The sequence below is a fragment of the Primulina eburnea genome, chromosome 11 (assembly GCF_022965805.1).
Source record: "Primulina eburnea isolate SZY01 chromosome 11, ASM2296580v1, whole genome shotgun sequence".
Taxonomy (NCBI): Eukaryota; Viridiplantae; Streptophyta; class Magnoliopsida; order Lamiales; family Gesneriaceae; genus Primulina; species Primulina eburnea.
Window position 1 is genome coordinate 39,045,159 of NC_133111.1, and position 24,963 is coordinate 39,070,121.

Sequence of the window (24,963 nt, forward strand, 5' to 3'; positions counted from 1 at the left end):
AAATAAATGTCAGATGCAGCCGTAACGAAGATCTCCCATATTTTGGAGTGGGTGTTGTGGGACGAGATAACTTAGGAGTGGTTCTTTCTGCTATGGCTTGAAGACTCCCAGGCAAGTTCTCACCACATCTTGCTGAAATGTATGCGAGCTGGTGTATCAACTGCCCTTCGGTTTCAATGGTCCTCCTGGATATTGGAATCTGATGCAATAAATGCAGTGAAAGCAATCTATCCAGTCTCACCACTAGCTTTGGAAGCATCACTGATAAATTTCATCAGACCTTTTTGTTTGCAGCGGCCAGGGATTCTCATTATTGCTCCCGAAATGCAACAATGTAGCACTCTATCTCGCCTCCCAAGGACTCAATAGATAGCATAATCTGGAATTTGTAGATTTTCGCTCATTAGATATTGGTAATTTTGTAACCACTGATATGCTTGCGCTAATGAAATGTGTTCTCTAAATTGCATTAACCACTGGCCAAGAATAAAAAAAAAAACTAGTACAACATATACCTGTACGACTGTACTTAGATTTATTTATTTATTTTCTTTCTCAGCCTTTGGTGTGCGTCTCTTCCAAGTTCTGACATACAGCCTCGAACACAATACAAACATGACGTAAAACTAATCCTACTTATATAATTCCTCTACATTCTCCCAAATACTACCTTGAGACTAAATCACAGAAAGCGTCTCTTGTAACAATTTCATAAAAAAACTAAATTGAACCTCTGATCAGGCCATTAGCTCAAGCGTTCCCACGAACCTTACATGAAACAAAGAGAAATAGAAGTTGGCTATGGCAGGTCAAGAATTTCCAGAATGCAGCCCAAAAAGAATGTGTCAACAGTGCTGAAACCTCCTCATTTTAGTTCACTTCCTCCTCATCAGACGACAGAGCTTGCAAGAGAGAGTTCGTGAAGCTCACCTAGCATCCACTCTTCCCCAGTTTGACCTCCAAGGACTATAACTCTCGTCCCCCCAACAACACACGTGCTATGTCCCCACGCAAATCTTGGGGGTCTCCCCGGTACATTTAGAATCCTCCATGTTGGCTTCTCTTCCATTGGATCAAGTATATAGAGCTGGGATGCAGAGTGAAGGCCAGCCACCGAGCCACCAAAAACAACAATCCTACCACCAGGAAGATTCAGAGCCACGTGATCTAGTCGAGGAGGAGGAGCGATTCCTCCAGGATTCCCAGAACCAGGCATGCCACTCCCAGTCACACTTCTCCAACACGGTTCTTCCTCGCTCAAATCCATGGTGAACACATCACTTGACCGGAAACGAAGAGGGCCACTCTTGGCAAGACCACCAAACATCAATATTTTCCTGCCACCATAAACAGACAATGTGTGGCCCAATCTTGAAGGTGGAGCCCAAGTGACGGGTATCTCTCGCCATACAGGTCTTTCCAATGAAAGATCGAGTAAGAAGGTGTCGCTGAGAAGCACCCCAGAATCTGCACAGCCACCAGAAACTATCAGTTTGGTCCCATCAAGGGTGCAGGAACTATGCCAAGATCTAGGAAGTGGAGGAGCCAAGCTGGATATTTCACGCCATGTGGGATGTTTAGCATCCAAATCTAAAATAAAAACATCATTAAGTAAACCTTCTCTCCCACAACCACCAAACAGGACAAGATGAGAACCATTAACACAAGAAAGGGTGTGACCCCATCGCCCAGGAGGTGGAGAGCTAACTTTGAAATGTTGCCACTCTGGCTTGCAAGAGTTCAGGTCCAGCACGAAAGTATCATTCATGGGTTGCATGTTCACACCCTCTCCACCAAAAAGAACCACACGACTCCCGACCGCGCATGCACTGAAGTTGCAACGTGAGGGTTCAACAATGCCTCCAACAGTCAGCTTTCTCCAAGCTAGCGCTTCGAGAGTGGTAAGTTCCCTTGCCAATCTGCCCCACCCTAGTTGTTTAGCACCAGAAACAGTTTCTAATACTTGAGTTGTTTCAATGCCCCATGCATTTTGACACACCAATCGCCATAGATCTTCATTCCTTGTCAGCTCATAAAATCGCCGACAAACAGAGCCCACAGATGCAATGTCCCTTGGTGTCAGCCGTGAAAGAATCTTTAGAGCAAGAACTTCATCACTTAACTCCATAATTCCACAAACACCACGGTTAATATTTCTGATCCCATCTGAAACTGCTCCATGAGGAGAAAATTTAAATCTTAACCGTTCAGATGCTCCAGCAGATTCCTTGGCTGATGATCCTGGAAGGGAACCCAAATCAAGATTTGTTTCTAAAAAGACCTGTATGGCAATTATATGAGTTAAAGTTTCGTCTTCGCCATAGATAGGGGTCATATGCAATTTATTCATCATTGGCGATCCATCTTTTCTAAAATTTAACAACTCTCCTCGAAATTCAATCCCTACTTCAAGGCATCTTCGTATCTCAGCAACTACAGTGGGATCCACAAGAGGATGCCTTCTCTTAGCATATGGGCCTCGACATTGCAGAAAACGACTGCAGAAAATCAGATAGCCATAAATATGCGAGCAATCATACCACGAGACCAGCATAGATTACAAAAAATCCAACACACAGCTATATCGATGGCACATAAATCAGATGATCAAAAATTGGTGGCAGACATAACAATATATTGAAACCAAAAAAAAAAAAAGAAACATTTCAAGACAACATTCGACTCAAGAAATGAATAAACATTAACATTATGGAAATTTGAAGAGGTTAGTAGCACATTGAACTTGATTGGAGGTAATTCAAAAAATGCACTAAATGTACCAGTTTCGACATATTCCAACAGAAAACTAGAGATTATGAGCCACTATAAGTGCTGTTAGGCTACTCTCATCCTGTTCTTCGGTTGGCTGGTTCAACCCTTGAGAGCCCAACACCCACGGGACCTAGTACGGATGGCCTTCATTCATCTAATAATAATACGTCATACACCTTAGTCCACCTAAAAAGTGGTCATGCGATGAAAAGAAAGGTGGCCATGTCATCAACACTTACCTGAATGTGCTTCTGTTTGGTAAATGTTGGGGCTCAGACTAAACCCAAATAGAGAGCTCAAACAAGTTGTCAGGAGGTAAAAAGACTAGGAAGCTTGTGTGGCTTTCCCCTATGCAGAGCCAATGCAGGACGGGTAATTAGTATCACCAAGAATTAAAATTTTCATCAACGGGAACTTTAAAATACTAGGAACAAATGCTATGAAACTCTGTAATCCTTCCCTTCCAAACCCGTACTTCAACCATATCTTTTTTCAGCTTCACAGAAACCAACTATCCAATGCTCTACACAAATAATATATTTACTTATCAAAGGCACCGACCTTGTACTTATTTGAAAAAATCCAACTTTTTTATTCACCGTCTTGGAAAAACTTCAATCCACCTTCATTGGAATCCGCAAGTCCAAAACATAAATCTATTATATAATCAAAGCTGCAGTCTAAAAACTACTGACCACAAATTCCTTGTATTGTCAAACAAGCAAAGATGGTAAAACGAAGAGAGCGCTTACCAGTTACGACCAAGAACTTCCTCCGCCCGATACCCAGTAACCATCTCGAACGCAGAATTAACGTAAATTATAGGATTATCTGGCTCCAAAGCATCCGTGACGACAAATCCACAATTCGCAGGTTGCAAAAGCGCGTCGACAGGGAACGGCAATTCCCCGTCACCGCTCTTCCGCAACAGAAACCCTAATCCTTCTCCAACCTTCTCCTCCTCCTCATCCACGCTGCTCAGATCGGATTCCGAGTTGCTGTCCCACTCCATCGCAGCTTACCGCACAATTCAATACCCAACAATACACTTATTCCAATATAGTGGGGGGATTAAATTGAACAAAAATTGAAGTAAAAATACAGAAAAATTAATGGGTTCAGTTCGAGTGTGTTGTATGGTTTTATGATTTGGGTTCACCAAAAGCTTGTTGCAATGGTATACGATTTGGCACCGCCTTGGGTGTGAGAAGAAAGCGCGAACAAAGAATCTCCTTTCGTTGGGCAAATATCAACGGAAGGTAGATAAGGTACTTAGATATTGTTTTGACTTTGGGAAATTAGTTAGGTTGATTTGAGTGACGTGAACTAACCAAATCGTTCGTGAGTTATTCGAAACTGTGGTTCGATAAAAAGTTTGTTTGAGTTTATTTGTTAATCTTATCAAATCAAGCCTAAGTTCTATTTTGAGCTCGAAAAATTTAATCAAATTAAGCTCAAGCTTAAAGATATTCGGCTCGTGAGCTCGTAAACATATTTGATAATAGGCTCGCGAGCTCGAGCTCGGCTCGTTTAGGTGGCTCGTAAGCTCGAGCTTGAGTCGTTTAGGTGGCTCGTAAGTTAGAGTTTGGCTCATTTTTTGAGTTGACAAATAAAAAATTATTAGTATTAATGTCAATGGAAGGAATTGAATACAAGACATGTTTGAAAAAATGACGAATTCACACCTATTTAGTCACAATTACATTTTTAATCTTATTTACATATCATTATACTAAAATGTTCTTTAAATAAAATAAATAAAATAAATTAACAGAAATACATCAACTTATTCTTTTTCTTAAAAATTTACATAACCAAGTCATATACAAGTTGAGTAATTTTAAAATTATTATACTAAAATATTATTTAAATTTATTTTTTTGGATTATTCATCATTTACTATTAGTCTATAAAGGTTAATTAAAAATTTTATTTCATTGTTGAAGTATTAAAGGAGTAAAATAATTTCATTGTTATTTATATGATGATATCAGTATATAATGAATATTCTAAATATATGATTTTGGAATGTTCAATAATATATTGATTTATGTTTTTTTAGCTCTTATTTGTCTCGTTTTGGTTATTTATGAATTAATTTACATTTTTATGTCTGATTTAAAATTAGTTTATAGATATATTTAATTTTTAACAAGCTCGATTCAAACTCAAACTTGAACTCAATTCTATGCTCATCGAGCTCGAAAACGAGACGAGATCAAGCCAGGCTTGTTAAACATGTTAAACAAGCTATTAATGAATCAAGCTCGAGCATGGCTTGATTAACATGTTAAACGAGCCGAACTCGAGCTTTTCTCAAGCTCAGTAATTTCAATACAAACCGAGCTCGAGCCTGATAATAGAAGCTCGAATCGAGCTAGAGCTCGAGCCTCAAACAATCTTAAACAAATCAAGCTCAAGCCTGATACTGTTTGGTTTGGATCGTTTACATCCCTAGTTGATTTTCAGCTTATTTTATTTTATTATCTTCTCCTTCGAATCTTGTAAGATTGCGTGTGAAAGTATTTGTGGGATTTGATTTTAGGACATCTTGCCATGTATGTAAATTAACAAAGTCAAAAACTTGTGTGATACGATCTCACGAATCGTATTTTGTGATACAGATATCTTATTTAAGTCATCCATCAAAAAGTATTACTTTTTTATGTTATTGATATTAATTTTTTATTATAAATATCGATAGAGTTGACCCGTCTCACAAATAAAAATTCGTAAAATCATCTATAAGAGACATACTCATTAGGGCATCCGCATCCGTCGGAATTAATCCATGTTAATAACTCTCCATCTCATAAAAAATGATGGGGTCCACGAGCCACATATTCATTACATTAACACATTCCCAATATTAAAACACATCCACATTCATTTAATTTCAACTTTCAATTTCTTTCTAATATTTCTAAAATTTTACAACAAATATTACTAAAAATAATTAGTATTATTATTTTAAAAATAACTTAATTCCAATATTCATTAAAATATTATTAAGAAATGAAAAAAAAGTTGGACTTTTTTATTTAAACTATTATTTAAAAAATGAAATAACAATTGTTTAATAGTTTTATTTATTATTTTACGAGTTTCATTAATGTAAATTTAAAAATTTATTACAAATTTGACTGAAAGCGTACACATAGGAAACAACAGTTGAACATAATGAAAAACAACATATAAATCTAACATTTTGAAATTTGTAATAAACTGACTTCACTAATTGTTGTTGTACTCTGTCCAAATATGCTCAACTAAGTCGGCACGAAGTTGGTGATGTAATTGAGAGTCACGTAGTTCGGAATTTCTACGGAGATAATCATGAAATCCTCGGTTTGAGCCTTGGACAGGTTGTGCGGGTTCGTCACCTTCGTCGTTAGACCAATTTGTCACGTTACACCCCTCATCCTCAACAATCATGTTGTGCAAAATAATGCATGTTAACATAATATATTTTAATTTTTTTCTGTACCAATAACGAGCTGGACCTCTAACAATCGTCCATCTAGATTGGAGCACTCCAAATGTCCGTTCAACATCTTTCTTGCACACTCTTGTCTTTCCTTAAACAATCTCCTTTTAGGATCCTCCGGACAAGGAAAAGCCTTAACGAAAGTAGCCCATTCCGGATATATTCCATCCGTTAGATAGTAACCATTCGTATAATGAGTGCCATTAACTGTGAAATTGATCTCCGGGGCATTTCCTTGCAAGATATTGTTGAATATGGGAGATTCGTACAACACGTTAATATCATTACGTGAACCCGCGACCCCGAAGAATGCGTGCCATATCCACAGATCTTGAGATGCGACTGCTTCAAGTACGATTGTCGGCGACCCATGGCCTCTGGTAAACTGCCCTTTCCAAGCAACTAGACAATTTTTCCACTGCCAGTGCATACAATCAAGGCTACCCAACATGCCAGGGAATTTGTGTTTCTCTTCGTGCATTTGAAGAAGACGTTGAATATCATCAGCATTCGACCTTCTCAGGTATCGATCACCAAATATTTCAACCACATTTTGGCAGAATTTGAAAAGACACTTGATGGCAGTTGATTCCCCCATACGTAGGTACTCATCAAGATGGTCGGCGGGGACTCCATAAGCCAATTGACGTATAGCAGCTGTGCATTTTTGTAGTGGTGACAATCCTTTCCTTCTAGCAGCATCGTTCCTCATTTGAAAATACATTGAATTGGCCTCAAGTGCATTCACAATGTGAAGGAATAACTCTCTTCGCATACGAAATCTTCTTTGAAATATATGATCTTGATACACTGGGCTGGCGGAAAAATAATCATTGACGAGCCGCAAGTGACCGGCTTCACGATTTCTTTGGATGAACCTTCTTCTTCGTCGAATATCGTTATTACTTTCAGAAGATTCATGTATTTTTCTGCTTAGTTCAAGCATGCATAACATCATTTCTTCTCCCGGATCATAAATTTCGTCATTAACTTCAGCTTGTACTTCGTCTTCGCTTGTTGGGCTAGAGCTGGAGCTGGAGCTCGAGCTGCTCGAAGAATGAGACATTGTATACAAATAAGGATTAAAGAAATAAATATTGAACCTACAAATAGAAGTTTGAGAATGGTAGAGAATATATATTGAGTGTGGTTGATGAGTAGAAATGTGTTGGATGAATGAATAAATTTGTAGAAATTGATTTGTATTTATAGTGATTTTTTATTATTATTTTATTTAACTAGCCGTTATAGTTTGTATTTTACAATATTATATAAAAACTAGCCGTTATAGTTTGTTAAATATGATACCTAGTATTTATTTTTCAAAAGAGCCGTTGGTGAATAATGTTAGCTAGTAGTGACTTTTTTTAAAAACTTTTTGAAAACCGTCGCTAGTAGTGACTTTTTTTAGAAACTTTCGAAAGTAGCGACGCTTTTGAATTGGCGACGGTTTTTGAAAAACAGTCGCAAATTGCGGAATAACGCCGTTCATTCTCATTAATTTCTTGGCTGCCATGTCAGCGAAGATTAATAATTTTCTTGCCCACATTGGTGCATGAACATTAATGGGCGTTATTAACACCCATTAATGCACCAATGTGGGTGCCCTTAACAAAATAGAGATTGTGAAATTCATGATAAATTATATGTTTACGTTCAATATAACATCCTCTGTTTAAAACTTATATACACTACTACAAAAACGCCATACGACAACGGATAAATCCGTTGTCGTAGGCCATTTTCGACTGTTGTAACTGAGGGTGTTGTTGAAAGTGTCTTCAACGACAACGGTTTTAAACCGTTGTCTTTTCTACCAACGACAACGGTTTTGCAACGGTGTTAAACCGTTGTATTTTCTACCAGCGACAACGGTGTTGCAACGGATTTAAACCGTTGTGTTATCTCAATATTTGCGACGGTCAGCATATAACCACCGTCGCTAATTAGCGACGGTTTAAATTTCTGTCGCTACATTTAGCGACGGTTTACTAATAACCGTCGCTAATTTCGCGACGGTTTTTATGTGCAAAACCGTCTCTATGTAGCGACGGTTTTTATATTCCGTCGCTAATAGTTTACGTAAAATAAAAAAAATTAAGAATTTAATAAATCTGTGTTTTGAATTGGTACAATCGTGTAAAAGATTAAAAATTTAAAAGTCGTGCATAATAAAATCGTGTGTAAGAGATAAAAATTTTAATTGTTGTAAAGTGGTAAAAAAATCGTGTAAGAGATAAAAAATTTAAGTGTTGTAAAGTGGTAAAATCGTGTAAGAGATAAAAATTTGAAGTGTTGTGAAGTTCTAAAATTGTTTAAGTGAGAAAAATTTTAATGGTTTTGAAGTGAAGTGGAAGAAATTGAAGCAAATTTGCTAGTATTTATAAAGAGTGGTGAAAGAAAATGGGGGGAGATTTAGGCGATAACGAATTTTTTGAAAATAGCGACGGTTTTACATAACCCGTCGCAGAATTGTAAATCGGCGACGGTTTATTCTTGATTTGGCGACGGTTTATATATGGCTGTCGCTAAATTTAGCGCCGGTTTTAAGAAAAACCGTCGCTAGTTTTAAACATGCGACGGGTTTTCTTTAACCGTCGCTAAATGTAGCGACGGTTTATATTAAACCGTCGCCGATTTATAATTTCGCAACATACACAAGGGTTTTTATTATTGTGTTTTTTTCGGGCTACGACAACAGTTTTTAAAAACCGTTGTCGTAGGCCAAAAAAATACGCAAATAGACAACGGTTACTAAAAACCGTTGTCGTAGGCAAAAAAAAACACGCAAATAGACAACGGTTTTTGTCGTAGCCCAAAAAAACAAGCTAATAGACAACGGTTTTTAAAAACCGTTGTCGTAGCCCAAAAAAACACGCTAATAGACAACGGTTTTTCTTGAAACCGTTGTTAAAAGATAAACCACAACAGTTTTTTGTAAAAACTGTTGTCTTTTATGTGTTGTTGAAGCCAAATTTTCTTGTAGTGATAATTAGTTTTGAATTGAATCGAATTCTAACATCATTTGTAAATTGGATCGGGTTGTTATAAATTTGAAACCATTTAATCCAATATGTTTGAATCCGATATGGAAATGAGTTTGTATATATAGATAATTACAAATTAAATTAAGAATTGATAAGGGGTTTATAACAATTTATTCGGATATATAATGATTCTAAAAAAATAATTTTTCCAAATTTGGTCTCAATCCAAATTTAATCTAGCTTCATTCAATTTCAGTTTTGGATTTTGTTGCTCTTTCAATCAATTAAATTTGAAACCAATCCAATATGATATCATATAAGATTGGCTTGAGTCCATCACCGAATAATCTAAAAATCAATTTAATCTGATCTGATCCGATAAAAAAATATAAAATCATTTAAGAAATATTAAATTCTACCTAGATAACTAGACACATTTAAATTTATTTAGACAAAAAAATAAATGTAACATTTAAAAAGTTATGTATGAAAACTAAAAACAACGCGGATCATATTTTTTAACAAACAAACTTGAAATCTACTATACTAAAAGAGGGAATAAGTTGGGTATGGCCAGTTTCCTCCCGGCTCCCGGTAACACCCACTACAGGTGTCTCTTCCACCACATGACAGACAAAGGACACGATGGCACGTGGGATTGTCTCTGCTCTCCACCGCACCAGATCACTGGGTTTGGCTTCCTTCTTTGCCTCTTCGTTTTCCTCTTTTCTTCCTTCGTTTGGGAGCCTCGGTCTTTGTCTTCCCACCATTGCACCGAGCAAAGTCCAGCGACACATCACTGCAAGTGGGTTTGGCTTCCTTCTTTGCCTTTTCGTTTTCCTCTTTTCTTCCTTCGTTTGGGAGCCTCGGTCTTTGTCTTCCCACCATTGCACCGACCAAAGTCCAGCAAACAAAGTTTACTTGTTGTGTTGTCTGCCTCCTTCTTGTTACAGTTTCTCGGGCTTAACTCTTTTGCGTGGCATTCTCCCTTCTTGGCATTGGTAAGCTTCTTATGTGTTAACCTCCTCAAGAACCTTTACTTTACAGAAAATGGCATGTTTTACAAATTAGATTAATTTTAACGAGTTTTTTCAGATTATATTTTATTGTTTCTGTTGTGTAGAAAACGTTCGCAATTGTCCCTATATATAAATGATGTGTAATTCATAAATTTTTCTAGCATATCTTTTGTTCTTATTTTTTAAAATAACTAAATTATTCTTATATATAATTCGTAAAAAACCAATCCGAGCACGCAGTGGGAAAACTAGATTTGATAATGCGCATTGATAATTTATGTGAGCAAGTTGCTGATCAGACAATACTTGTTTGGTGGAGTTCAAACTGTTTATTGTGTCTCATTAAGAGTTTATATGTTGATGGCGGATCATGAAAAGTGTTTCTTAGTTATTTTTATGAGTAGTAATTCAAGAAAAGCTAGAGTGTGTGTCGTAAAATCTTTGATCGTTATGTGCCTGTTGACTCCATAAGTGTATGTCAGAATGGGATATGCATAGCTATTGTTGATTGGTTGAGAATTAACGAATAAAATGTGATACCAAGCTTTCAACTATTTGTTTTTAAGAAACCATTTACACTTGTTTGTTTTAAGTTCCTTATTCCCACTTGTTTTCCTTTTTATCATTGTTTTTAAGGAGTGGTTGCATATCTTGAAATCTCTTTTTTGACGAGTTCTGTTTTCTGACATCTGCAGTAAAATGTGAAGACAAAACATCCTCAATTGCTTTATGAGTCAAATTTGTATAGAATTCTACAGGCGGAAGTATTACTTTATTAACAATTTTCTTACTGTTGTTGCTCGAATCGTGGACTTCTCTCACTGACTATATTTGATGGTTCTAACTCCATGATATTCATCAACTTTCAACAGGGATACCAAATGTAAAATGGTTTGGCGTGGAAGGTGATTACAATGTTTTAGTTATGGACTTGCTTGGGCCCAGCCATGAGGATCTATTCCATTTTTTTAGTAGGAAACTTTCTCTGAAGACGGTTCTCATGCTTGCAGATCAAATGGTCAGTCCTTTATTACATGTTGTGGGGACCCGGGCTCTAACTCATTTCTCTAGGATTAAATGGATCTTTATTAGGAAAAGTGGGTCAAATTTTTGCTTTTAACATTACATCAAATGTTAATAAAACTAAGCACAATAGATACTTCTACTTTAATTCATCAAATGTACATACAAGTCTTGTTATTATACATTCGTACAAACTAGTGTTTAAAACAAACTACTATCTACAAGTAGTACAAAGCTAGTAAAAACCACTAGTCCTCTGCTGCGCCCGAAGTCACCACGCTATCACGATCTCATCTCTGTCTCGACCCAGATCCTGCCCCACCTGTTGTTATGCACACATACAGACATAACAACAGCCGGAAACTCCGGTGAGAACAAATCCCAGTATACACATGTATACATGCATATAATCAATCTAAAACATGAAACATGCTATGATGAATGACATCAATATAAATATGCAATGCGAATCAAACCATGTCTGGACTCGACTCGACTATAACTCTAGGGATCCCGATGTGAATAAGACGATCTATCACCTACCCTCCCAATCGGGGTGACGGTACGTCTTATTCCTAGACTTCGGCCTGATCTGTATCCACATCTACAATAGGAGAACGATCTTCCCCTAAGCTATGATATCACCGAACATCTAGAAGTTTGACTGTTCTGTCAAGACTCCCTATCTTAAATGCAATGAATAACAGTCTGTAAACAAAGCATTATCGTCTCAAAATATTTGAATACAAATCCATAAACAAATCACAATCATATTACAATATAAACAATAAATCTAGTATGTGATTTTGGTTGGGAAACTCAAATGTGATCTCATTTGAGTTGTATCTCCCCAAACAAAACATGCATTATACCTTTCTTGTTAAACCGTTACAGCTGTCGAGGTCTCGAAGACGAATCTTATCAATGACAGTCTGAAATGGCAATGTAAAGATACATTCTATCAAAACATAACTCAAAGTGAATCTTGTACCATTCACAATTCAATCTCAATACAATACAGTAATGTAATGTTCTGATTCTTCGATATTAATCTCTCAATAATAATTAGTAGATTATCCACAACTCACCACATCAATAACAAAATCATAATCTCCCCAAAATCTGCATTATCTCAACTCCCACAATCTGAAATTCCATAACAATTGCGTATGCTATTCGATATTCAATCCGTTTGTGAATATATTATGCTTACTATGTCAAGAACACAATATAACCATCATATTACAATTTCCCTAATCCATAAAATCTGAATCATGGTGGAATTGAAGGAAACTTACATCACCTTGAAGCCCTTAAAGCGAGGAACAAGAATCTCTATTCGGTATAAAAATCGGATGGCTAAATCTTGAGAAATCTAAATTCAAAGTGCAAGAACTCTCATTTTCCTTAAGCTCTCTCTCTCTTTCTCGGTTGTTTCATCTGAGCAAGGAGGAAATGAATCCACCTCTATATATATCTTGCATGTTATATAATACATGGCTCATTCTTCAAAGGGAACGCACGACCGCGGGTGCGGTGGTTCAAGGAGCGCGGGTGCGCTGTGCCTTCGGCACCTCTATCATTTTCTAAAATCATCGACCGCGGGTGCGGTCCTGTTCTGCACCGCGGGTGCGGTCTTGTCACCGCAGGTGCGGTCTTTCTGCACCGCGGGTGCGGTATGGCTTCGGCCCTTCTTGCAAAAATCCACAATTGCATGACCGTGGGTGCACTCCTGTTCTGAGCGCGGGTGCGGTCTTGAAAAACCCTAATTTCTCATATCTTTTCTCCTCTCCTTACACGTCATGCACTCTCATATCTTCCGAGTATCGTATTAATGAATACTAATAAATCTCGGACTTGGATCACATTACTAATTTACGAATAAGATTTTAAGCAACGTTTTAATAAAATTGTTGACCCTGTAATAAGTTGTCATATATTAATGTCAGATCAATCGCGTTGAGTTTGTCCATTCTAAGTCATTCCTACATTGGGATATCAAACCAGATAATTTCCTCATGGGGTTGGGACGACGTGCAAATCGGGCAACTGCTTGCTGTTGTTCTTCATTTTATTTGGACATTTCTATTAGAACATATATCTGATGTATTATGCTAATTTGACAATGATGCCATGTGTACGTCATTGATTTTGGTCTGGCTAAGAAATACAGAGACAGTTCAACCCAACAACATATTCCTTACGGGTTAGATTAAAATCAGTTTCTTTTTGTTGGTAACCTTTGCGAAGATGCCACTTGTTGCATCTGTGCTGCAAATTTGAAAGGGTTGATATTCCTTTTCTGTTTCGCTTTCACATTGTTTTAAGTTGGTTTAGAGGATTTTTAGCTCTTTGAGATATCTCGAGGCGAATAGCTCCATGGTCCTACATGATTTGATGGCCCTTGAATGTTGTACGCTAATCACCAATTCATATTCCTACATTTTTTATACGTATAAATTACACTCATAACTGCAGAGTGAAAATTACTTGGCCAAATTTGTTTACTACAATTGTTTTTCATTGATTAAATTTTCCTTTTCCAGTGGCTTATCGACGGAACATACAATCATTCAAAAAAATGTATTCTGACCCTAATCTAGAAAATAGATACATGTGATACAAATCAACTTGTTTGCTTCTCAGTTTTCATTTGCAGGCCATGTCATATGCAATTCTATGATGGATATTGTTTTCCGAAATCTGTATTTCTGAATATGTGATTGTTTTTTAATCTATATTGAGTTACATCCATCTTGACTGCAGGGAGAACAAAAACTTAACTGGAACCGCACGATATGCCAGCATGAATACTCACATGGGCATTGGTCAGTGATTGTTTTCTACCCTTTTATCTTTTTTATTCATAAATTCATGTTATTCAAATTCCCACTTGTTGAATTTTGTTCGTGTGCTCTTAGAGCAAAGTAAAGTAGGAGAGATGATTTGGAATCACTTGGATATGTCCTTATGTACTTTTTGAGAGGAACGTAAGTATTACTTAAAATCGTGTCATCTTGGTTCTTAAATTGCACTGAGCTATTCTATGACATATGTACTGCATAATCTTCCTTGGCAGTGATTAAAAGCTGGCACTAAGAAGCAGAAATATGAAAAAATTAGCGAGAAAAAGGTTTCAACTTCTATTGAGGTAATTTGCGATGAACATTATAGTTGGATGCACTCTTTAATAATTATATGCTGGGTTAACAATTGAGTTACTTTTGGCCAGTCCCTTTGCCGGCGTTATCCAACTGAGTTTGCGTCTTATTTTCATTATTGTCGTGCACTGCGTTTTGAGGACAAACCTGATTATGCATATCTGAAGAAAATATTCCGTGATCTTCTCATTCGTTAAGGTTGGAATAGCTTCTCTTAAAAAGTTTTGCCTTCTGTTATGTTTCCAGTTGTGCTACTTAGAAAGCTGATATTAGGTTACTCTTCCCTTTTTTGTTGTTTTGAAGCCTTGGTTCTGTCCACCGCATCAGAGAAGCGCCGGCAACAAAGCATGCCTACTCCGTTCTTTGCTTCTCATGTTTGCGTTTCTCCTGCTTCTGTTTGGGGCTTCTGTTTTTTCCTCTCCACCGCGGCTGCGCTCTTCTCCTGCTTCTGTTCGGGGTTTCGGCTTTCTTCTCTCCACCGCTCGGCTTTTGTCGATGTTCGAGGTAAGTTTCTTCCGATATGTTACATATATTCTCGCTTTAAAAAAAAAGCTAATCTTGCTTCAGTTTTATCAATTATGGGTTTGTCAAATATTTAAAGATGTGTACTTTATGAAAAAATGGAATGATTTTTCAGTTGTAAATGGTTAGTTTCAAATTGTATCTTCCAGTTTATTTATATCGAATTTGGTGGGGTGCGTTAATCCTGGAAATTTGAATTAATTACCGAAATTTTATTTGTTCTAGGTGTGTTGGTTTTTTTTTATTAAAATTAAGGTTTAGATGGGGTTTCTCTGTTCATGTAATTGTTTTCTTTTTTCGAGAGTATTTATTTAATTGTTTTTCAATCCAAGTATTTTGGGTGTTGCTCCTAGGTGTAAAAACTGGAGACCAAGCTGTTGGCAAGGAACCAACATTCTTGGGAATGCATTGAAAGGCTTTGATGGATTTACATGATGATAGGATGTATATTCGCTCGTACATCGACTTTATCCTCTAAAGTTTGACTTGTTCATTTTTTGGTTTGTTTCTTCAGGTACTTCAAATAATGCTGGTGCTATCTTGGTATTGGGCAGAGATTTAGTTGTTGTTCCAAAACTAATTCACCCACTACCCCCCGCAATTTCATCTCCAGAGACTTCTCCCGAATGCCATATAAAGACACGTAGATGCAGGTGCTTCAGTTATCTCTTACTTCTTGTTTCTAAATCTCGTCTTTTGTTTGACTAAACAACATGTTATATACCAATATTCATATGGTGTCTGTTTGTGGACGTAGGAACTCAATGCTAACAGAACACCTACACCCACTAGAGGCCGTCCTCAAGCTGCTAATGACCGAGGTTCTCTTGCTTGGATTTAGATTTTGCTTCCAGATTTTTTTCCTATACTTCTTCCAGGCTTGTGTTAATGTACCTGGAATTTCCTGTGATTGTACATAGCGTGCTGCTATATGGAGAGTTCCTGGTGGATCTACGTTCCTCATATGAAGGCATTTTGCTTCTCGTATGCACTCTTGAGTGGCTTTCAGAAAAAGAGACTTGGTTGATTGAATTCCACAAGTCACCCTTGATTGTGGCGCTGAAAGAGTTATGGTCTCCAAATGACATCCTCTGTACATGATACTCGGATGAGTAGAATCAGTGTTCGTTATTTTCTTCATTAGATTGGTATTTCTTGGTAGTTATATATATATTATTTATTTTGTTTTTTTAGATTTATTTGAATATATGTAATATAATTATTACGAAAGTTATATAATAGTTTTTTAAGATTTATTCGAATATATGTGATATAGTTATTGCTAAGAAAGCTATATAATAATGCATAGGTATAAATTAATCAATATTTGATTCGTTTAAATTCTTTGTTTTCTCAATTTTTTTATTTTGTTAGGTCAATTTGAAATGCTAAATGTATGAATATTGTTATAACGGAAAGTAAAAAAATAATATACACATAATTTCTAAAATTACATTGTTAAATACGACTTGTACAAATATACACACATAATTAATTATTTTATAAAAACAATATAAATAATCATATTAATCTATAAATATGGGTAAGACACCTCAAGAATTGAGGTGTCCCTACCTAGTGTTAATTAAAAGTTTAAACTATTTATGAAATTTCGAAAGATAAAAATATTCATTTTTTTGCTGACAAAGATATCAGAGTAAGTCTCTTAAAAAACAATCTTACAAATTTTTTACTATGAAACATGTCAACTCTATCGATATCACAATAAAAAATAATAATTTTAACATAAAAAATTATGATCAAAATAAAAGATTCATCACATAAAATACGATAAAAACGTCTCAAACGAAGTTTTTATCAGGCTCCTGGGCGCATCGAATGCTCCTGAGACGTGAATTTCCGAAAACAACCCCAGTAGTATCTCTCTTCGCTTTCACTTAAAGTCCAGCAGAGGCAGACTTCCAAAGCGAACCATCTGCTTCCAGTCTACGATTGACGCCACTTTTTTCTCAGATTTTTTTACTTGTTGTTTTACTTCCAAGTGCGTCATAAGGAATCCAGTTAAGTTTTTTTCCCCCTTATTTTCTGGCGATTTATTTTTTCTAAAAAATTTTAAATGCCAATCAAGAGCGAATCCTCGACTCCGCCGCCGAGAATCGGCAAGATCGGGCCATACACGGTGTTTGTGACTCCTCCAGCTACACCCAATGCCACCCCAAAACCGATTTCTCCTAGAAAAGTCGACCCGGTTGAGGACCCGATTCAGAAGCCGGTTCAGGCCCCAACGCCTCCCCCAGTTATGGCTCCGCCAGCGCAGTTCTACAAAGAAAAGCCCTCTTCTTTTGCTTTCATCTGGGATGCCGTTGCGAAAGTTCAAAGTGGTACCGTATTGAGCTCCATGGTTCTTTTTCTTTTTTGATTCTGGGAAATTTTATTATTAACACTGTGGGGGGCGAAGTCAGGAGTTTGCAAATAGAATTTTTTCGCGGTGCTCTGTATTGGTAAATAGTTGGCAGCTGTGCGAAAAGATTGGTTTTCTAATTTGTCTTTGCGTAATTCTTGTTCAGCCCATGCGAGTATAGACGAGCAAGTGGCGCATTGGTTTGGCTTGAACCAGTCGAAATATCAATGGGCACTAGATGATTACTATGAAACCAATGGAAAGGTTTGATTTTCAGCAGTATTTTAGCTATAGATTTGCACCGTTGTGCTCACGATTTTGGTCATGTTCAACGCACAATTTTGTCTTTTCAAAAAGTGCCCACTAATTTCGATTTTTTTAACTAAATAATAGAAGTGGTAGATAAAGAATTGAACGCGTCATTGTTTTGTTGCAGTTTGTCGAAATCTCGTCTTACTTTAACATTCAAGGGAAGTAAAGCTTTCTGTTTTTGTTTGTTTGCCTTCTATGATCGAGCTTGAACTGACTACTGTATACTACACTTCTTTCAAGCTGAAATTAGATTGTATCCTGATGCCTCCTGTTTCTAGCTGAAATTTGGACTGAAGCGGGTCGGATGAGAAAATTTTAATGAGGTTTTGGGCTTGGCTACTTATTTATCTAAATACTGTATTCATCTCATTTGATGCTCTACAATGTTGGCAAAAATTCTGCGATGGAAAGTTTAGGTTCCAAAGATAAGATCTTGCGAGTTAACAAGTTCTGTAAAGAAGGAAAAAGAGACCTTGTATTTCGTAGTGATCTGCGGAAATCCTTTAGTTTGCCTTTGTATGCAGTAAATTCAATACTGCCCTTGATAACAAGCTGAATTTTTTATGAATTCTTGTTCTGACTTCATCTTTTATGTTTGAAAAAAATATGTACAATATAGAGCAGATAAGATGTCTAAAATAAACATGGTCAGAGATTCCTTTGGTCCTCCAAATGGAAGTTAATAAACTGGCATGTTTTTTCTTGTTTTGAGGATGGTACGAAGTCTAGATTTCGGATCAGACCTACAATTAATATAAATGTGCAGTCGAGGATTTCAGCTGAAAATTTTACGAGGGGAAGTGGTGATATCTCATGCTGCTTATTTAGAGTTGAGATTGTGTGGTAAAAGTTGCATCAGGGTGATCTCAGTTGAATCTTGTATACACTGTTGTGCTTGGTGATGATTGCAGTATCTTAGTAGAGTGGACTATTGGACACAATCATTGCATTGCTTTTTCCAAAATAAAACTTCTCAGATTTATTGGTGGTCCCTGTTTGAACAAGTAGGGACTGGTTGCTCCTCATAGCCTAGAGATGCAGCAATTTATATTTGTGATCGGATTTGTAGTTTCTTTTCTTTGTAAGAAATGCCTTTTTAATGTCAGGCGATTTTTTAAATGAACTGAACGGAGCATGTTGAGTCCACTAAGATCTTTTTCTATCGAAATGTTCTAGACATAAGAAGAAGCATAAATTCCAGATTTGTGGCCTGTATTTGAGGTTAAGTCTTGTCGGAGTTTATGTTCGATCAGGGATTCTTTTCAAGGTTTAACGTGAAGTCTTTGTTGTAATACAGAATTTTGATTTTAGATTTAAACATCACTGTGTGCTGATATTTCTGCTTGGGAAAATGATCATTTACGACCTGATAATCCACGTGCTTGATTGATCTGACGTATGTGAATGTCTTGACTGCAGAATCAAACAGAGGCGAAGACACAGACTAAACCTGGAAAATTAGAGAATGTATAAAATGCCTGTGAGCGGGTAAGATAGTTCAGCTGTCTGTTTATCTTGTCATTCGCCTTTTTGGAATTTGAGCAGAAGTTTTACACGATAAACTCGTCAGGTTCAGATGAATGGAGGACAATGCATGAGCAAACTCTATTTGGATAACCTTTTTCAACATTTTGAACAGGAAATTGCTGTCTCGCTGTCAGAGATGGGGATTGGGTGGGGATGGGGGGTTTTTTCTTCTTGTCAACTACTATTATTTTATGTTTTTTTAGCTGTTATGATAATACATGGGCTATAACGTTGTATTGTATGCTAATACCATGTCAGTACATGTGACTGAGTGAACATTGAACTCCCTTTAGAGTTGCAACCTGCATACAGAATGTATCAACCAACTGCTATGTTTTCATGCCTTTATTATATGGGTTATTTCAATGTCAATCCAACCTTCGGTATCGAATTGTTTGGTCTTCACTATAAAGTCCCAACGTTAGAAAGCAGTAAACTGCACATTATATTTCATTTTATTTTGGTGCAACTTGAGGGAATTGAAATGAAACCATGTTTCACATAATTGGTAAATGATTAAAGAAACATGCATGTAATCCCTCGTAAAATCTGCATTGAATTCCAGATCGAGTTTGCATAAAATCTACACGAACTGAAGTCCATGACATTTTCGAGGGAGATATCTAGACAAGAAAACCAAAACCTCGTCTTACATCGTTTTAGGAAGGCACAATTTCATCAACATTGATACTACAGTGTAAAGAAAGCATCTCATCTGTGTATCGCTATCTTACCTCGCTGTACTTCTCAAGCAGCGTCTTGTACCGTACTTCAATGTCGTTAAACTTGACTTCCTTGCAAAACTTCGACATGACTTGCACGAAAAATTCTTCTGATACACCCCCAGTGCTGACTAGACAAATCCAACAGGTACCGGCTATCCACTGATAAAAAATACTCAAACTGCTTCAGTTTTCTATTTCTTCTTCCACTACAAGATGTCTCATTCATCGCAGGTGTCCGAGAGGATCTTCATTTTCCTTTAAAGCTGCTTCTATATGTTTTAAGATACCCGAAAACTTTGATTCAGCCAAGATCCTACTGACCAAGAAGCCGAAAATTGTCCAGTTATTGTTGAACCTATCTGCTGTTAATGATGAAAATGACGATGCGCTTACCAAACAAGCCTTCCGAAACATTGGATCAACCAACAACTAAGAATCAGCAATGCAGGCTTCACATTTTCCACTGATATAGCAGTTCTATTCACAATTAAGGTCAAAGAAAGATGCTCATATAAGCTTCTCAATGGCAGAGAACTGAAGCAGCCTTTGACATCCAACTGATGCTGTAGCCAAATCCAACATAGCATTGCAAGCAACCATCGAGATTTCCTTCATTGCACTTCCTATCAGTGAGATCAAGCTCTCTATAATTTCATCATCCCCAGCAACTTTTTCATTCATCTCAAACGATAATAGGGAGGAAGCCCCAACAGTCTCAGCGCTTTTGCACACAACTGTAACACCAAAAAAAAAAAGCGTATACGGGACTGCGGATTTGGAGAGAATGGCTGCCAAAAGTAAAGGAAAAAGCGTATGGGACTGCGGATATGTAGCTGTTTCCGCCTCTTCTTCTTGGTAATTCTTCCTTTTCTGCTAATAATCTCCATTTTCTTCAGCTGCTTCTGCTCTTCCATATCAATTTCTAAGTTCTATAGCAAATTGACGAGCAAATGTCCAGCAAACCCGAAAATTTCCACACATGCGTTACCGGGCTCGGGAAAGGTCCATTGAGAAATTCGAATGGTCCACTTGTTGACAACCCTCAATATCATTCAATCCAAATAAACCAAAAGTTGAATCTTTTTAATAAGTCACAGTTTCTTGTTCATAATGACAAGCTCAGTAATCATGGATCAATCTAAATACTTAAACTTTAAGTGTCTTGTGGATGAAAAATCCATGATAATGCCGACGAAAACACTATATTAATCAAATTTTCTCATGAAAATATATTTTTTTATGATCAAGTATGAATGGTTTTCCAATTTTTTTTAAAAGTAAAAGTGTTTTTATGATTGCAGAGAAGGATTTTTCTTTGTTAAAATAAACATTAAAGCATGAAAAGAATTTCATATTTCTTCATTTCAAGTGTGATTATTATGATCATGATGTTATTATATCTTTATTGATAAGATAGATTCGATACCTCAAATTGGAAGCTAAACGCCGCAACAGTGACCATTGGCAAATGATATGTCTGCTTCACTAGGGGAAAGATGCCAGTTGTACTATCTCATTTACATGTTCTGTCAATTTTAGATTTGTTTAAATAATTCTTCATAAATATTTTTTTATGAACTGTCAAATCTCTTCATTCTAGCAAAGTCATGCACAATCATTATTTTCCAAATGTAAAATTGTAAGGCATGATTGGCTTCATAGCATTGATATGGATAAGATATCATCAAGCAGGTCTTAGAACATACCTTTGTCTCCTTTGAGATGTTTAAAATATAAATGAGTTGTTCAAGTCATAAATAATACCTTTTGGGGGATATTTGGAAAAATAGACTTGGTCAAACTTTTTTTTAACAAAATAACCCTTCCATGTAGTGAACAAATACACTACTGGAGGCTATTTTTTTTAAAAAAATTTGACCAGGATTATAAAACAAAACAGTCCACATTTTGGGTGGTGGTACTATTTTATTGAACATGCTGTGTCTTACTTAAATTCAAGAGTCAGAATCAGAACACTTTTTGGTTGAAGCGTCATTCATTCTTGAAATAGTGCAAAATGAGATGATTATTTATTAGAAAGACTTGCATATGTATAAAGTGAATCTATCTCATTAACCATCTGTTTTTTCAATTGAGAGAAACTTTAGATTTTGGTTTAAGATGAACTACAAGCCGGACAAGAACTATCTATCTCTGTTTTAACTAAAAAATGAATTTTGAAATTTATCCAACTAGAAAACAATATAATTTAAATAAAATGATATAGTTACTATACATGGGAGAAGTGATTCGTGGTGAGCAATTGCAAACAGCTACACCAACCATCTGTCAACATGTTTTCAAGAACCAAAAACTGTGCTAAGTTCCAGCAATGGCTGGGGCCAAGATCCATTCTCACGGGACAATCACCCCTTCCCAAATTGAATACAGACAGACATAATTACAGTTTCGAATTCCAAGGCGGCGGCTATACATACATTCATGTAAGCCTCAATTCTTGTAGTTCCCAAGCTCTCGTTGGTATAAAATGCTCGCTCCCCAAGCCCACCACTTGCGTGTTATTACAGTACATCTGTAAACTCGAAATCAAGATCAAAGATCGATTTGAATGGTGTATATATATTGTTATTTAATTAGTGTTTGCTTCCCTGTCCCAGCCTTTTTGTAAGTTTTCGTTTATATGCTCCATGTCATTTCCAATTGATTTTAATGGCATCAAGGAACATGGATCGGTTCAATTCCGTTAGAACTTTTTTGTCTTTTCCTTGTTGGATTTTCTTGAAGCCCCTTTTTGACGGAATCTCTCCTGAAAATAGAGAACCATTCTCCTGGTTCTGGGCCGAATCGTGAAACAGGGCAAAGCTCCAGGGATGGGCAATCTCAATCTTTTGCCCTTCCTCTGGCTATTCTTCTTCATGATTTTCATGAGTAATTTCTCCTTTACAACAGCATTAGATGACGGTGATATTGCCAGCACCCGTTACGCTCCTCCGCCTCCTCCCGCGACGCCGCAGCAGGCGATTTCGGATTCTTCGGGAAGTTCTCGAGTCACCCCGTTCAAGCCGGGAATCACCATAATTGTCGGAGTGCTCACGACTATATTTTCCATCACTTTTTTGTTACTTCTGTACGTGAAGCATTGCAAGAGGGGTACTAACGTTAGCAGTTCCAGGGGTCACCTACCATCCAGGAATCATTCAGGAATCAATAGAAAAGTAATCGAATCTCTTCCCATGTTTCGATTCTCATCGCTGAGAGGGCAAAAAGACGGCTTGGAATGCGCGGTTTGTCTCAACAAATTCGAGGCCGACGAGGTGCTGAGGCTGCTGCCTAAGTGCAAACACGCGTTCCACGTCGAGTGTGTGGATACATGGCTCGACGCGCACTCCACATGCCCACTGTGCAGGTACCGGGTCGACCCGGAAGACGTGCTCCTCGTGGTGGATTTCCACGACAGCAGATCCTTGTTTAACAATCAAGAAACGCCACGCCCCAGCGCAGTGCTGTCCCCAGGCATTATCGTTAACCCGAGGATCTCCGGGCGGCATTCATCCGCGGCGGAGAGAGGAAGATCGATGGAAATCATAGTGGAGGATCCCGGGGAGGTTTCGAGAGGAAGAGTTTCGTTGGATAGTTGGAAATCCAGGAGGAAACCCAAGATCAACGAACCAGAAAACTCAATGAGGAGAACCGTAAGCGAGGTCGGAAAACCCGGGCAGGCGCCGGTAGTAGCGGAAAACACGGGCAGAAAATCCCTGGACAGCTGGAGGTCATTTTGCATGAAATCGGGGAACGAGACCCGGAAAGACGGACAGCTGTTGGTTGCGCATAATGGAGAGAAACATCGCCTGGAACATCGGATCATAATCTCCACGGAAGAAACAGGTGCGGCGGATCAACACCAGCGTTGGAGCGACGTGCAACCGTCGGAGTTACTGTATCTGAAGTCGGAGATGATAATGAGCGAGAGAAGGGAAGAAGAGGGGAGTGGCAGAGGTGTAATTACGGGGAGAAGCGTGTCTGAAATCACAGGAGTTAGTAGGTATAGGAGTAATGAGAGAGAGAGACATGAAGTTAGAGAAGGGGTTGTAATGAGGTGGTTGGCTTGGATTTCACAATCCCCACAGTACAAGCATCAGAAGCCAGCTGTACAATCCTCGTCTTCTTCTTCTTCCGCAGTTGTCGTTTAGCATTAAATATGTTAATCGATCTTTTTTGTAATGAAGCAGCAATCTATATTATTACCACTGATTTAGGATCCATGAGATTTTAATTTTACAGTTTCCATCTGTGTTTGTTTGGAAATAGACATCATTTGACCTAATGATGACAATGTTTTACTTACAATTATTCAAATCATATATATTGTTTACTTTAGATTACATATTATATATATATCATAAAAACACAATTCCCAAAGCCTAATTCTCGCTCAAATGGAATGGCCATTAGGTTGAGGCAAAATACAGATTTCAATGGGACATAAATGGTAAGCAGGTCTGCAAACCTTCCGACACCAAAATTATTAAAGAGACACTCAGCACAAGAAAAGAAACAAATATATAAATATTTTTTTAGTAGGTCTCTTGGGAGACGCTCTCACGAATTTTTATTTGTAAGACGGGTCAATTCTAACGATATTCACAATAAAATTTAATACCGTTAGCATAAAAAGTAGACAAAAACTTGTGTGAGACGATCTGACAGATCGTATTTTGTTGGACGGATCTCTTATTTAGGTCATCTATTAAAAAATATTATTTTTTATGCTAAGAGTATTACTTTTCATTGTGAATATCGATATGGTTGACTCGTCTTACAGATAAAAATTCGTGAGACCGTCTCACAAGAGACCTAATCTAAAAAGTAAGTAATATTTTTTCATGAATTATCCAAATAAGATATTCGTCTCACAAAATATGATCCGTAAAACCGTCTCACAAATTTTTTTGTCAATATTTTTTTATAAATTAAATAAAATAAAAAATTTATCTCATAAAATTTATCAAGTCACGTACACTTTCCTCTCTCAATTAACCGCACTTTGGATTTACTCCACTGCACAATAAATCAATTTCTATTTTTGGTAAATAAAAAATCTCGAG

At 37.1% G+C, this 24,963-nt stretch overlaps 4 protein-coding genes across 13 annotated transcripts; 3 read left to right on the top strand and 1 right to left on the bottom strand.

Annotated features, from left to right (window-relative positions):
• Positions 1–434: 434 nt before the first annotated feature.
• On the bottom strand, positions 435–4,051 carry LOC140805913 (adagio protein 1-like). Its single transcript, XM_073162277.1, has 2 exons — positions 3,525–4,051; positions 435–2,498 (listed from the first exon to the last, which is right to left on the bottom strand). The coding sequence occupies exons 1-2, from the start codon at positions 3,782–3,784 to the stop codon at positions 890–892; spliced, it is 1,869 nt and encodes a 622-aa protein (XP_073018378.1). The 5' UTR covers positions 3,785–4,051; the 3' UTR covers positions 435–889.
• A 5,750-nt stretch (positions 4,052–9,801) lies between these two features.
• Positions 9,802–16,144, top strand: LOC140805914 (uncharacterized). Of its 6 annotated transcripts, none has more exons than XR_012112391.1 (11): positions 9,802–10,247; positions 10,961–11,283; positions 13,238–13,494; positions 14,055–14,126; positions 14,225–14,278; positions 14,368–14,439; positions 14,521–14,647; positions 14,753–14,953; positions 15,325–15,415; positions 15,486–15,624; positions 15,729–16,144. XR_012112391.1 is itself a non-coding variant. In XM_073162278.1 (11 exons), the coding sequence occupies exons 9-11, from the start codon at positions 14,797–14,799 to the stop codon at positions 15,889–15,891; spliced, it is 459 nt and encodes a 152-aa protein (XP_073018379.1). In that variant the 5' UTR covers positions 9,802–9,937; positions 10,200–10,247; positions 10,961–11,283; positions 13,238–13,494; positions 14,055–14,126; positions 14,225–14,278; positions 14,368–14,439; positions 14,521–14,647; positions 14,753–14,796; the 3' UTR covers positions 15,892–16,144. The 6 variants fall into 6 exon arrangements, 4 of the variants coding, with proteins under 4 accessions (XP_073018379.1, XP_073018381.1, XP_073018382.1 ...); XM_073162278.1 differs by lacking the exon at positions 15,325–15,415 and having other exon boundaries at positions 9,802–9,937; positions 10,200–10,247; XR_012112390.1 differs by having other exon boundaries at positions 15,325–15,624.
• A 706-nt stretch (positions 16,145–16,850) lies between these two features.
• On the top strand, positions 16,851–19,544 carry LOC140805915 (uncharacterized). Of its 5 annotated transcripts, none has more exons than XM_073162287.1 (4): positions 16,851–17,313; positions 17,500–17,597; positions 19,075–19,133; positions 19,222–19,544. In XM_073162287.1, exons 1-3 carry the CDS (start codon positions 17,049–17,051, stop codon positions 19,105–19,107), a joined length of 396 nt encoding a protein of 131 aa, XP_073018388.1. In that variant the 5' UTR covers positions 16,851–17,048; the 3' UTR covers positions 19,108–19,133; positions 19,222–19,544. The 5 variants fall into 5 exon arrangements, with proteins under 5 accessions (XP_073018388.1, XP_073018387.1, XP_073018386.1 ...); XM_073162286.1 differs by having other exon boundaries at positions 16,852–17,313; positions 19,216–19,544; XM_073162285.1 differs by having other exon boundaries at positions 16,858–17,313; positions 19,065–19,133; positions 19,285–19,544.
• A 2,553-nt stretch (positions 19,545–22,097) lies between these two features.
• On the top strand, positions 22,098–24,185 carry LOC140805917 (RING-H2 finger protein ATL43). The gene has a single exon (XM_073162288.1). The coding sequence runs from the start codon at positions 22,729–22,731 to the stop codon at positions 24,046–24,048; it is 1,320 nt and encodes a 439-aa protein (XP_073018389.1). The 5' UTR covers positions 22,098–22,728; the 3' UTR covers positions 24,049–24,185.
• The last annotated feature ends 778 nt before the right edge of the window (positions 24,186–24,963 follow it).